At 42.1% G+C, this 15,175-nt stretch overlaps 1 protein-coding gene across 1 annotated transcript; it reads right to left on the reverse strand.

Moving 5' to 3' along the window:
• Nucleotides 1–5,071: 5,071 nt before the first annotated feature.
• On the reverse strand, nt 5,072–12,937 carry LOC124253903 (tumor necrosis factor receptor superfamily member 11A-like). The gene is made up of 4 exons (XM_046687754.1): nt 12,815–12,937; nt 8,396–8,792; nt 7,139–7,309; nt 5,072–6,435 (listed from the first exon to the last, which is right to left on the reverse strand). The coding sequence occupies exons 1-4, from the start codon at nt 12,890–12,892 to the stop codon at nt 6,080–6,082; spliced, it is 1,002 nt and encodes a 333-aa protein (XP_046543710.1). The 5' UTR covers nt 12,893–12,937; the 3' UTR covers nt 5,072–6,079.
• Nucleotides 12,938–15,175: the final 2,238 nt, after the last annotated feature.

Genomic DNA, 15,175 nt, shown 5'->3' on the forward strand with positions numbered 1-15,175 from the left:
CGAGTGTATTCTTGGTTACCATCCGTGCTCGTGGGTTTCTCGTGTTAGAGTGAGTGAGTGAGTTTAGTTTTACACCGCACTCAGCAATATTCCAACTATATAGCGGCGGTCTGTAAATAATCGAGTCTGGACCAGACAATCAAGTGATCAACAGCATGAGCATCAATCTGCGCATTTGGGAACCGATTACATGTGTCAACCAAGCCAGCGAGTCTGACCACCTGATCCCGTTAGTCGCCTCTTACGACAAGCATGGGTTACTGAAGGTTCATTCTAACCCGGACCTTCACGGGTTCTCATGTTAGAACATCCGAAACCTGTTTTACTTCGGGCTTCCCTCCCACATTAAGCGGACAGGACGTCACATGACTGAAAATGCTGTTAAGTATGCTCACACAAACACTCACTAAAACTCCATGAATTAAAAAAAACCAAGAAAATCCTGATTGGTAATAAAATCGAACATTGATAACCAAACCTAGAACACGGTAAAATATATATTTATAAAAATATATATATAAAATTGAAATGCAAAGTAAGAATGACTTAAAAATGCTAAAAAATCTTTAAAATGCTAAAAATACACAGGAAAAAAATAATAATCTGATAAAATGTTTCCACCAGGCTGGAATATGTTCTCAGATGTTTTCAACCAGGTGAATATTGTAGTTTTTCGTTTGTACTCTTAGTTTACTTTGCGTTATTGTCTTTTTGGTTTTACGTCTGTCCTTTCAATGTCCCAGTCTATAGTATTATGTTGTGTTTTACAAAAGTTTCGGCAATATTCAGGGCTTCACTCTATTTTTCAGTTTCTTTTCTAAATTGTGTCATAACCGACTGGTAAATTTATCAAGGGTGGTGGTGTGTAGGTAAGATTGGTCATAGAACAGGATTGGCTGGGTTTCATTGGTCGAGACTCGATTATTTGAAGACCGAAGTCATGTACTTGGAATAATGCGGAGCGACTCAACTTCTTTTTCACATGAGTGAGTGAGTTAGTTTTACGCCGCTTTTAGCAATATTCCAGCAATATGATGGCGGGGGACACCCAAAATGGGCTTTACACATTGTACTCGTGTGGGGAGTCGAACCTGGGTGCCGTTGTACAAAGCGATCTTAGCCTTAGCGGTGACCGTTTTGTACAACGGCATACTTTGGCTTTTAGACTCCAGGGCCTTATCCACATGAAGATCCCGATCGATAATCAACAATGATAAATGACCGATACTAAAAAAAACGTTCTATATTTTTCACTCCAGCAGTTAAATAGTATCTGGAAAAACAACTTGGTACGTACGCATTGTGTGTATATATATATATATATAATATGAGTACATTCACTCTGACCAAAACGAAGATTAACCAGCGCCGATCCGACTGACTTGGCAGTTCGGTTTGTCACTTTCGGATCCTTTGATATACGAGCGAAATATACACACAGAATGTTCTATGACACAGCGCGTGTTCCAACACACGCCCTCGATCTGCCAGACTCAGACGGGTCCGATGTGATCCGGTCTCTACTGTAGCGGGCTGCGTTAATGTACGATACAAGTGTTTCCTCACCCTGCTGACTCAACGGGCATTTCAATTCTTACGATCCGCGATTTTCATTAAGGATCCGATATTACGCATAAAGCGCGTTCGCGAAGCAGTGGATCCGAAATTAACAGCTGGGCCTGCTTTCACAATCACGCTGATCAGTTTTGTGCTGCTTGCCGTCGCTGGGACAGGTATATTAATTATTTTCACGGCAGTTACGGACCAACAATATACCGGGTAGTAAGCAGCTGTATAAACTGCATGCCATACAACTTCCACAACAGCATCCACGACAACCTGCCTTGTACAACGTGCGTGTGCTCTCGCGCTCGTCCGCGGTGTGAATTCGGATTGCGGATTTGAACCGAGTGAAGCTTCTGTTCGGATTAATGAAAATCAGTCAAGTTAGTGATTATATTAAAAGATTATGATGTAGGTGGTAGACGTGTATGGACATGAATAATCATATAAAACCTGCGGCCTGAAAAAGATCAAGCTCGGACTCAACGAGTAAGTATATATAATGTGGCCGATGTCACTCAATTCTAACATATTTCACAGAGATGTGACAACAACAGATTGATTGATTGATGTAATAACCACGTTTCAACTGTATTACAGATGTCCATATGAGTCATCTTAATCTGACAAAAATATCACAAGCATGGTAAGGTGCTGAGAACCGTGATGAAGGCTGAGAAACACGGCTCTTATATCAAATAGGGATTCCGGCGATATTCAGCACATAGCCATAAACAGTGATTCCCACCGTTGTTATGCCAATATAAAGATTTGTAATCTTATTGTTGGGAGTCATCATGTCTTTTGGTAAAAACCACATGGCGAACGTCGGTATTTTCAACGTTCATAGTTTAGCGTAGCGTTCTCGTTTACTGTTCAGCATTTTTTAAACATGAATAAACATTAACGGTCATTACAAATTTGTGCGTGCTTGCATATTTCCGATTCAGTGATGTGATGTAGAGGGTAATGTCCGAGTAACTCTCCATTCCTTAAAATAATGGAGCCGAGGCCTGGAGGCCAGAAGCATTACTATTTTGAATGGAGAGCTGGATATTCTTTAAATACATTCAAAGTATTGGGAATATTTCTGTTATCAAAATTAAATGTCAAAGTGACAAAATGAAGGGGTTTTTGAAACTGGTACACATCGCTCCATTCCTGAAAAGTAATGGAGCAACTGATGCTGGTGGAATTGACGTCACAAATGTAATTTAAATCATGCTAAACCCGGGCCACCAGCAACTGATGCTGGTCTCCCTGTGGGAAACCCGGGACAGGACAGGTCCCTGGCAACTGATGCTGGTCTCCCTGTGGGAAACCCGGGTCAGGACAGGCCCCCAGCAACTGATGCTGGTCTCCCTGTGGGAAACCCGGGACAGGACAGGTCCCAGCAACTGATGCTGGTCTCCCTGTGGGAAACCCGGGTCCGGACAGGCCCCTAGCAACTGATGCTGGTCTCCCTGTGGGAAACCCGGGACAGGACAGGCCCCTAGCAACTGATGCTGGTCTCCCTGTGGGAAACCCGGGCCACCAGCAACTGATGCTGGTCTCCCTGTGGAAATCCTGGGTCAGGTCAGGTCCCCGGCATCTGATGCTGGTCTCATTGAGGGAAACCAGGGTCAGGACAGGCCCCCAACAACTGATGTTGTTCTCCCTGTGGGAAACCCGGACCTGGACAACCGATGCTTGACGTCCAGATAGATCAACTGGTAAGGCTCAGGTAATCGTACGGATCTTAGTTTATGTTATCAACTGGTTCAACTGCATTATTTACGTTATTTGAAACACAGCCTCTCTTGAATGGAAAAGAATGTTCCTGGCGAGGTTTGTGAGAAATATATTTCAATTCTTTGTGACTGCATGAACATAAATGGAGTCGATGGAAATATACTGTGCCAACAAATGTAGGGGAAAGTGGGCATCATCAAGACATCATCGTTTGACCCGTATGTGGTACTGGCAGATGGAAATGACATGATCATATCTTCTGGAGAGTAGACGATCAGATCTAATGGGGTTTCATGGTTCATGCGATGAGTTAATGTCCGAATAAGCATGCAATGTCATTGCCAGCTGGCTGCGAGACGTCAGAAGGATGAGAGTAATAATGAAAAACAAAGTTACATGCAGCGTTCGAAATTAACGTCGGTCCTTAGTCCCGAAACCGACTGAAAACCGCTCGGACCCACAGCTTTTGTTTTCTTCATGTCCTTGTGGCCGACATTTTTTTCACCCCCAATAACTAAGAGTATTATTTCCATATTAAAATATAGGCCTACACATTCTGATCAGGACACACAACCTTTTATTGTTCTGGGTCCTCAGGGCCTGCAGCCTTCCAGGGTTAAGTCAAACACTGGTTACATGTCCAATGAGACACTACATCCGTCACATATGGTTCAGTGTTAGGAAAGACCGAAGCCGTGTGAAACTCTCAGGAGTCACGGTCACACCATCCCACGTCTCGCCGCAACCGGCGTTTACGTGAAGTTACTTTAGACTTCGGCTCAGGAAAAGCAACAGCAGATATGTCACTTGAATGATATATTGCTTCCGGGTTTTGTGAGATAGCGTGTTATGTATCCGGCTGCATATCAACTTGATTCATGTACTTAATATCTGACGACCCTAACACCCATTGTTTCCGCATATGTAGAATCGAATTACAATTGTGAATGGTCTATGTTTCATTCAGTGTGGCATAAATATATTTCATATCTGCTACGCCCATGTAATTTTATCTCAGTTATATTGTTCAAGTTATACACGTATCCAGTATTTTGTAGGTCGATTATATACAGCAATAGCTATAAACTCACCCTTTAGCACCACACTTTATCTGCCTTACTGTCGCAGTGGTGTCGTGGAGCGTAAGGTCGTTGTTCGATCCCCATGGTTTGTTACCATAAGACGCTAAAAGATGGTAGTTATTGTTTACCTGCCTGGCGCTCGGCATGGTGAGGTAAGGTGAGGTGAAATGGGGTTTAACGTCGTACTTGACAATATTTCTCCCATATGACGACGTGCATGCGTGTATATGTGTGGCTGTTTGTACTAGCCAGACTTAAGCTGGTTTGATAGTGCTAGCTCACTGAGATACCATGCCGCAGTGAAGCATGAATGCCCCACTCAGACACATTATACTGACCCCAAGCCGACCAGTCCTTGTTGTACCCATTAATGCCGAGCGCCAGGCAGGGACCAACAAGTACCATATTTTAACGTCTTTTGGTATGACGCGGCCGTGGATCGAACCCGCGACCTTCCGCTCTCCGGGCAGACACTCTAACCACTACACCACGGAGGCGGTTCGCTCGGCATGGAGGGAATACAGGATTGCTCGTCTAGGAATACTGTATCTTACAGGGGTATCCATGTTCAACTGCTTAGTATCTCAGCACACACACACACACACGCACGCACGCACGCACACGCACACACGAAGATATGGCGAATGCATCAAGTTGGAATCTCGGATATGAAAAAAAATATATATAAAGAAATAAACTTTAAAACTTTTTTTTATTGACAGAAAGGGTTCTTATATATTTTGTTACATTACAACAGAATGCATGTCATTAGTCGGTAAATAAATACCGAAGTAAAAAATAAAATATTTAAGAAAATATACTGGAAAATTGTTTTTGATCTTAAATGAACCAAAACAAGTTTAAAACGTCAGTTGAACGTTAGGTGTGCTCCACCCGTACATGACGACGTCAACGGTGATAAACAGATCCCCCTGGTCTTTACTGTTCAGATATGGCTGGTGTATTTTTTTGTTCAGAAACACAACGTATGGTGGAACACATTTAACATATTAAACTTGGGTAGAATATCAGCTCAGAGATTCTCACTCACGCGAGAAAGCCTTTTTGTCTTTTTATCATTGAGTTTGATATTTGAAGTGTAAATAAACTACCGTTAATTGTTATTGATGCAATTTACCCCTCTTTCAAACATCGAAAAACTGTTTCATTTAACCTGGAGTCAGTGTGGGTGGTCATCAAGGCTGTTCTTGTTACCTCCCTCTATTGTAAGCGATGAAGCAGAGAATATCCAGTAAGCCAGTGAGAAGATCATCAACCGCTTTGGATTTGTCCCTTCTCAGTGATATTGCACAAACTTAGAGATTCCGGTTCATAAAAGGAGATAAACTGAACCTGTCCCAGGAGCGGAGTGACCCAGTGTAGAATGGCAAGAAGGAACATCACCTTCAAACACTTGGTCCACTGACCCTTGACCATGTCTTGTCACGAGACTCCCGCCTACATCATATTCCACGCCCTGAATCGCCATCTCTTTTTCCGAGATGTGTCACCCCATTCGTGACCATCTCGTGTTATTCCCGGGAGGTTACGGAAGGGGGCGAGTGGTTACGAATGGTGTCACCCCAGTCAATGCAGAGGACCGGCCATCATGTCTCACCAGCAGAAGGTGCCATTTTTGTCTTGTAACGTCAGCAAAATGTTCCGACTAATCTCCATCTCTTTCTTAGGACAAGGAACTCGAGTCAGTGAAGTAGACCAACTTCTGCCATCATGCTAGCAGATTGTTCCGATTCTTTGCCTTTTAACAGTGACAACCCCGAGGCCATCTTTGTTGTTCTGTTTTGTCTTCTCTTCTTGGTGCACTTGCAGTATAATAATGTAACTATGGTCATTCTATTGTCCTTTCCATGCTTACAGTATATAATAAAGACAATGGTTGAGATGATTATGACGAGGAGGACAAAGGTTCCTGTTATTATGCATAACGTCAGTGGGTCCTCCCAGCCTTGGGGTGAGGGACTTGGGGTGCTGGTTGAATGTGTGGAGGATGATCCTGTAGGGGTCGTAGATCCTGTAGGGGTCGTAGATCCTGAAGAACCTGAGAAGGAAGAAATGTGTCATTCATTTAACTAACTGACTGACTGACTGACTGACTGAGTATGGTTTTACGTAGTTTTTAGCAATATTCCAGCAATATCACGGCGGGGGGACACCAGAAATGGGCTTCACAAATTGTACCCATGTGGGGAATCGAACCCGGGCCTTCGGCGTGACGAGCGAACGCTTTGACCACTAGGCTACCCCACCGCCCCCATTCATTTAACAAATATTATTGATCGCCCGCTTTTCAAAAACACTTGATAATGGGGTCGATTACACCATTTTCCTTTTGGATATAACACAACAATTAAATTTTATTTCAACGTCAGTGTGAATGTGCGCGTGCGTGTGTGCGTGTTTGTTTTTTGTTTGGTTTTGTGTCTGTGTGTGTGTGTGAATGTGGTGCGCGTGCGTGCGTGCTATCGTGAGTGCGTGTGTGTGATGTGCTTGATTGTTGGAGGATGAGGTCACTTCACTATTTACACGATTATTCAAATAACAACGAGTATTTTGGTGATCTATTATCACTGGGGCCAATTTGTTATTTTCAAAGGTCAAACCTATGGGCAGTCTTTCCTATCACAGACCCACAGGCGCACTCGCTCACCGGATCCATCGATTCGGTTAAGATTGGTCAATAATGACGTGTCTCTTCCTTGAGAAGACGGGACTGTGTATACAACATCTAAATACATACTCACCCGAAGATGTCCTCTTGGGCAGAGGTCCTCCTAAGACTGGCATACACATCATCTCCGGGTCCTTGCTCTTGGTGAGACACTCGTCCACCATCACAGTGACCCCCGGGTGGTCGGGGTAGCAGTAGGAGCACTTGATGCACGTGCTCGGCAGATTCGGGTGGCGGTAGTACCCTGCAAGTGGGTACAGAGTGGGTGGGTTTAAGGGACGCAATCGTGGTGTCTCACATAGGTGCGTGTCTCGCTTAGATACAGCGTTAGAAAGACATATAGGTTAATAGATCCTACCCTATTGCCACCTTTCATATAGTAATAGGGTAGGGTGTCTACACCTGTGTGTCTTTCTAACTCTGTGTCTAAGCAAGACATGCCCCTATGGTGTCTCAAAGGGCGTTCTGTGCCCACGTTTGAGAATAACCTCCTCACAACTTCATTTATATATTGTTTTAAGCATTAAAACATCTACTAGTTTGTATGTTTGTAATAAATAACGACAGAATGTTTATATTTACACCGTCCTCAAAAAGGTGACGCCAACGAACACCTTGCCCAGGAGAAATAGCACTGACGTCACACAGTGGAAACAAACCAGGCTAAGCTTCGGTTGTTGTTTTACACCGCATTCAGCAATATTAGTGAGGCGGTTTGTGAACAACCTAAACTAGACCAGACAATCCAGTGACCGACAGAATGAGCATCAATCTACACAACTGTGATACAATGACGTGTCAACCAAGTCAGCGAGCCTGACCACCTGATCCCGTTAGTCGCCCTTACGACAAGCATGGATAGCTGAAGATCAATTCTAACCCTAACCCGGATCTTGACGGATTACCTGGCAAAGAGAGACGATAGCTTGTGTGACTGTGTCTGGTGTAACACCACATTGACAGTTATATGATCTGTTATATCAGGGGGAGTTAACTTGATGTGGGGGGACTGTTCAACAGACATCGATTGCCTGGTGAAACCAGCAAGTGAGTGAGTGAGTTGCATTTTACGCCGCTTTTAGCAATATTCCAGCAATATCACGGCGGGGAACACAAGAAATGGGCTTCACACATTGAACCCATATGGGGAATCGAACCCAGGCCTTTGGCGTGACGAGCAAACGCTTTAACCACTAGGCTACACCACCGCCCCTGAAACCAGCAAGCAGGGGTACGGTTCTGACAAACCTTAAATCATCATAGGGCCAAACTGGGACTAGAACCCACGGCCATGGGCAATTAATTACATGCACGCGTTTAAATACGTTACCTTCGATACAATCTCCACACTTGTAGTCATGGGTGTTGCTACAGTTTCTCTCTACCGTCACCGCCTTCCCACATCTACTGCACGGTATGCAGAATCCAGCCGACCAATCAGATGAATACATGTATTTTGCACACGGTTCGCACTGCGTGTCAGAGGTCAAAGTACAGTGGCGCGACACAAAGGTTCCAGGTCGGCAACGAGAGCACTTCTGGCACTTGAATCCCCCGCTTGAATATGTTCCATAGTCACATGACTTGCAAACCGTATCCGATTGGTTCGTGCACGGAGAGGTTACCTCTGACCCGGGAGGGCAATGGGTACACGGTTTACAAGAACTGTGGTCTTGTGCATTAATGTTATAATACTGGTCTGGAGGGCATGGTGGCGAATTCTGTCCCTGAAAAGAAAAAAAGATATCGGGAGGTCATTTTAAGATAATATACGTCCAGACACATGCCTGGCGATACCATGCCAGACGCAACAGCATGTGTTTGTACACCAATCCAATATAAGTAAAGCTATCCGCGACCACGGGGGCAGTCTTAAGATTGTACCACCATCCTTCTGCACTCTCCGGCCAGACATTATGTCCCAATCTGACCATGAATGCAGTCAGAGGGTCGAACTATGGATTCCTCACTACAATACCATAACGCTCCTCTCTTGAGATGCAAATTTAATTTCTTTCTACAGAGTTGCCCCGCTTAGTCGCATCAGGATCAGCGTGTATTTACATTAACTGGTATGGTCATTAAAACTTATGATGTTTCCGTAGGATGGTTTAGCAGTTCCAACAGAGCGGTATAAATTTAAAATCTGCGTTATATCAAAGAGTTTTTGACTTATATCGTGATCTAACCGAAATAGTGTTCAAAGCGGAGTCAAACTAAATCGATAAAATATCAATGTTCCGAAATAGATTAAAGTTCTGAACCTTCAGCAAATTTACTGCTCGCGACATGACCCGATCTCAACAACAGATCCCGAGCAGTCTGTGCTGTGCATAAGCGACGAGTGAGTGAGTGAGTGAGTTGGGTTTTACGCCACTTTCACCTATATTCCAGCAATATGACGGCGGGGACACCAGAAATGGGCTTCACACATTGTGCCCATGTGGGGAATCGAACCCGGGTTTCGGCGTGATGAGCGAACGCTTTAACCACTTTGCTACTCCACCGAAGGGAAGTCACTTTGGCGTTACCATGACGGAAGTTGTAACTGTAATCTCAAATATAAACAAGAGCCATCAGAAGATGACATATCCCCCCGGCCCCCACATATTTGAAAGAACAAATCATCTGACAGTTACTTAAAGTCAAGCTTGATCTTTTTTAGATTAAGTCCGAATCGTTTCTATGGAAATGGAAACCATTGACAAAAATCAGTATTGAGCAAAGGCAATCAGATCTGTCTCATATATCTGTCAAGGCTGTTGAAAGATACTGAACGGTTTTCGAGTTGTGCTCCGAAGCAAAGCCCACCCTCTTTTCAGTTCGAATCGTTTCCATGGAAACCGATAAAATAAGATAAAAATCTGAGCAAATGGCACCACATTAGATTCTGTTTGATATATCTGACAATTTCTGCAGATAAATATTGAATGGTTTTGACTAATGCTCCCGAAGCTCACCACTCCCTTTCAGTACAAAACGTTTCCATGGAAACCGGGAAAAATAAAATGACAAAAAAATAATAGCAAAAAATCCACTTCAAGATCTGCCTCATATATCTGCGAAGTTCTGTTGAAATGGCACGGTTTTCGAGTTGTGCTCCGAAACGAAGCCCACCCTCTCCTTTGAGATAAGTCGAATCGTTTCAATGGAAACCGAGGAAAATATAAATGTCAAAAAGATCTGCAAAATGGCAAAAGGCTTTTTGTCTGCCTAACATATGCTGACAAGAAACATAAGGAAGTTTCGAGTTTCCTATGGAAACCGAGAAAATTGTTCCATGGAAACCGAGAAAATAAGAAACACTAAAATCTGTAAGTACCAAAAGGCACCACTTCAAGATTTGTCTCATATATCTGCCAAGTTCTGTTGAAAGATACTGAACGGTTTTCGAGTTGTGCTCCGGAAACGAAGCCCACCCCTCCTTTTGAGACTAAGTCCGAATCGTTTCCATGGAAACCGGGGAAAATATAAATGTCAAAACTCTGTAAAAAGCGAAAAGGCACCACTTTGGGATCTGCCTAACATATCTGCCAAGTTTTGCTGAAATATATTAAGAATATTTCGCGTTGTGCTCCAGAAACGAAGCCCACCACTCCCTTTAAGACTTAGTCCAAATCGTTTTCATGGAAACCGAGAAAAATAAAAATGACAAAAATCTGTAACAAGAGTCATCAGAAGATGACATATTCCCCGGTCCCCACATATTTGAAAGAACAAATCATCTGACAGTTACTTAAAGTCCAGCTTGATTTTAGACTAAGTGCACATCGTTTCCATGGAAATCATGAAAAAAATAAATGACAAAAATCTGCAAATAGCAAAAGGCACCACTTCAAGATCTGCCTCACATATCAGCTAAGTTTTACTGAAAGATATTAAGAAGTTTTTGAGTTGTGCTCCGGAAACAAAACCTACCCCTCCCTTTTGAGACTAAATCCGAATCGTTTCCATGGAAACCGAGAAAAATATAAATGACAAAAATCTGCAAATAGCAAAAGGCACCACTTTTGGGATCTGTCTAACATATCTGCAAGGTTTTGCTGAAAGATATTAAGAAGTTTTCGAGTTGTGCTCCGGAAACGAAACCCACCCCTCCTGATCGAGACTAAGTCCGAATTGTTTCCATGGAAACCGAGAAAATAAGAAATCACAAAAATCTTTCAGTAGCAAAAGGCACCACTTTAGGTTCTGTTTGATATATCTACCAAGTCTTGAAGAAAGATATTGAATGGTTTCCAGTTGTGTTCCGGAAACGAAGGTCACCCCTCCTTTTGAGACTAAGTTCAAATCGTTTCCATGGAAACAAAGAAAAATAACAAGAAGACAAAGTCATCAATATCCCCCGCAATGGCAAATTACTCTTCATGAATATGTCTACGAGGTAAGTCAAACTTGTTGCCATCGAAACGCCAAAGATATTTTATTCAGAAATCCAAAACTACCAAAAGGCACCAGTTCACCACCAGATCTATCTATGTGCCAAGTTTGGTGAAGAAACATTGAACGGTTTTAGAATTATGCTCCGGAAAAGATGTGCACGGACGGACGGACACACGGACGGACGCACGGACTCCATTTTAATACCCCCCGCAAAACGCGTTGCGGGGGATAAAAATGCCTAAACTCTGTAAATAGCAAAAGGCACCACTTTGGGTTCTGTTTGATATATCTACCAAGTTTTGTAGAAAAATATTGAACGGTTTTTGACTTATGCTCCGGAATCAGAAATGATTATTGCTGAGTGCGGGCGGAAACAAAATGATTACGGGCGGACGAACAGGCGGACGAGGCGTCGACTATATCCCCCCGCATTACATGCCGGGGGGATAATGATAAGCGAACATTTGAAAGTGGTATGAGAATTTATGACTCATGATATGAGTGCTATTTTCGAGAAATACACTGTCATTTCGAGAAAATAGGGACAATGAAATCAGCCCACTTGGTTCATTTGACAGACAGGCGAATTTATTCACTAAAATGGCCATCGGACCACTATATTAATAAGAAGACAATATATCCTACATAAAAGGGTATAAATATGAAATCAGTATCTCCGTATTTCTCAATACAATTTTGTCAGCTATATATATTCCAGTAGTAGGAAAGTCTACCAGCTGATTTGATGATTTGGATAAAATGATATCTGGATCCTGTGTAAGGGACCCTAGGGGGGATGGGGGAGATGATTTATCTCTCCTCCTCCCCCCACCCCCCAGCCATAAAGTATGAACGGTCCCTAAGATGGATGAATATATTTCTGTTTTAGATTTTTTAAATTTAATCTTCACATGGCTTTGATCTTCCACAAAGTAACAGATCTTCAGACAAACGTCACCCCATCTGTCATGTGAAATAACATTGTGTCTTGCAATCTCAACGTACAATTTGAAACTAATACACCTACATTTGGATAAGTACACTACTTATGTTTGTTGGTACATATAATACAACACTGAGAAGTGACTTTACTGCTGATAGTAACATTATTCTCTCATTACAATCGCATGAATGTATTTATATATGCATTTAAATATGCATATCCGTTTTAATTTTATTTATCTAAAATATATTGCTATTTAAATACTCCACCGTTTAACAAGCCCTCTATTATAACGCTGTCGGGTGAACACAACATTGTGGTCTTGACAACGCATTTGCACACAAGTTAAAACTGCTTTGTAAACTGAATATGTAGTGATTGATCTTTGTCTGACCGTTTCGGTACTTTTCAAATCATACTTACCAAAGTTGTTGACATCACGTCCACAAGAATCACAATGATTTTCAGTGCAGACTCAGAGTTTGAAGAGCAGCAACGCATCTTCAGGCATTGAAGTTTCGAGTGACGTGTACTGCCGGAGTTATGTTTAGATACATGGAAAATACGTGTGTCTATATATAGTATCGGAAACTGTGGCATTTCCGCTGCAGCTGGTCACAGATCGACATCATTGAGTTAGTCATGCTTATTGACACGATGTTTGATTTTTCTGGGTACTGGCGGTGATTTCTTTTGTTATCAGTTTAAGAAATGGTTAATTCTTTAACTTTCATGATGATTTTCAGTAACGGCATTGGATCTCAGACTTCCTGACAGTGTGGATGCATGCCATTGTATTGCCTGGATCCAAGCTTATGATTGTGTGGTTCATACTCGAGTATTTACAGACCGCCGTCAAATAGCATGGTGCGGTGTTAAACAGAACGAAAAAGTATGAGTAAAGGAGAGAGTGAGTGAGTGAGTTTAGTTTTACCCTGCACTCAGCAATATTCCTGCTATATGGCGGCGGTATGTAAATAATCGAGCCTGGACCAGACAATCCAGTGATCAACAGCATGAGCATCGATCTGCGCAATTGGGAACCGATGACATATTTGATTTTTATAACAAATCGGTGGTACCCTGAGGGTTAAGAGCAAGCTGATCAGTACTTTGGTAAGGTTTTAAACCTGAGGTACAGAAGCTCACCTTAATTCAGGAACTAGAGTAAACAGTGACGTTTTGAATAAGTTCAGCCTTCAGCTAGAGACTATATAGCAATATATTCTGCTTCAACCATTTAAAAAATCAAAATTTGAGTTTCCATATTGCAAATTTTAGAATAAAAGCCTCAATCCATTCTGGAGACCATGGTCTAATGCCAGTCCCTCTAGCTAGAAACCATGATCATGTATGCCTAGTTTGGTAATCATCAGCAATGAAGTTACAGATGTCATTAGGCCTTTGGCTGCTTAGATTATGGTGACCTTGAACTTACATGACTGAAAGATCATCTTAAAATATAATGGGGGCTGTTTGGGATATGAAAAAATAATCAGGCAGTTACCATGGTAATGTGGTCCACAATAGTTGATATTAGCCAGACTTCAACCCATTTTGAACTGTAAGATGGAACTCAACCTGGTGTAACCAGAAACTTTAATAACATGTTATATTATTTATCAGGGCCTCCTTTCAGGAAGCAACCTTTCCAAGGTTAACCTTAACTCCCATTCTTTAACATTGCACTAAGGTTACCTTAGTGACTTACGATCACCTCAGTGCTTTGTGACAGGAGGCAATGTTCAGTATGTTTTTATGAAGATGAGTACTGTAGGTTCAGGTTTGACTATGGGTCAGGACCCTCGGCTCTTCCATATAATGGTGCCAAGGTGAGCTATATATTACATTCATTTCAAGAAGAAAAATCTTTTTAGCTTTTTATGAAGTACTGTAGGTTCAGGTTGGACTATGGGTCAGGACCCTTGACTCTTCCATATAATGGTGCCAAGGTGAGCTATATATTACATTCATTTCAAGAAGAAAAATCTTTTTAGTACACTCATAAAATCTCTGTACATTTATATTAGTTCATAGTCTGGTAAATAGAAAGAACAAAGATATACAAACATACATTTTATTTTCAAAAATATTTACATCAGAAGAATATATTGATTGAAGAGCATGCAACATTACACTTTCTCAGTAAATTACAGATTCAAGTACAAAAACCCACACACTCAGAGTGAGACATCTAATCTCCAGCACACAAAGTCAGCAATCTAACCCACTCAGCCAGCACGGATTCACCCTTAAGTCTGACATACTTTGTGTACCTCGCTGACAAGTGAAAAGAAGAGCATGTGTAAAAAGATAGCAATATCTAAAGTAAGTCTGAAATATACGACAGAAAGAGTTCATTGCTATAAGATCTTTCATTATTAGTGGTCAGATTAGTAATTGGCACAACAAAACAAAGGAAAAGTTGCATAAAATAACACACACACACTTACAAACAGTTGATTATTTAAAAGAACATATCAGCCCTGAGAAAAATCATGGTGGTTATAAGCACATGAAACAGTTTCAAAGCTGCTGTTTTACCACCCAGGAGGACAAGATGATCAAGTGTAAAGACTGTACAGTATCTATTCCGGGGTACCACCGAGGCGGATCCAGAGGGGGGATGCGCACACCCTCTTTCCCCCAAAAAAAGGTTTCCCGTAACCTTTGGACTTCATGATTTATGTGCACCCCCTTCTCCAAAATCCTGGATCCGGCCCTGCTCCATATTGCATGTAGTAGTGATGAAGGCTTTTAACTTGTTAGGGGTCTTATACAACA

The sequence above is a fragment of the Haliotis rubra genome, unplaced genomic scaffold (genome assembly GCF_003918875.1).
Source record: "Haliotis rubra isolate DU_JTF1 unplaced genomic scaffold, ASM391887v1 Scf558, whole genome shotgun sequence".
NCBI classification, from domain to species: domain Eukaryota; kingdom Metazoa; phylum Mollusca; class Gastropoda; order Lepetellida; family Haliotidae; genus Haliotis; species Haliotis rubra.

Excerpts from the sequence above, each read along its gene's own strand:
- LOC124253903 (XM_046687754.1), bottom strand. The coding sequence starts at position 12,892 with ATGCGTTGCTGCTCTTCAAACTCTGAGTCTGCACTGAAAATCATTGTG. Across the intron at positions 8,793-12,814 it reads ACGTGATGTCAACAACTTTG|GGACAGAATTCGCCACCATG; the intron begins GTAAGTATGATT and ends TTTTCTTTTCAG. Across the intron at positions 7,310-8,395 it reads GTGTGGAGATTGTATCGAAG|GGTACTACCGCCACCCGAAT; the intron begins GTAACGTATTTA and ends ACCCACTTGCAG.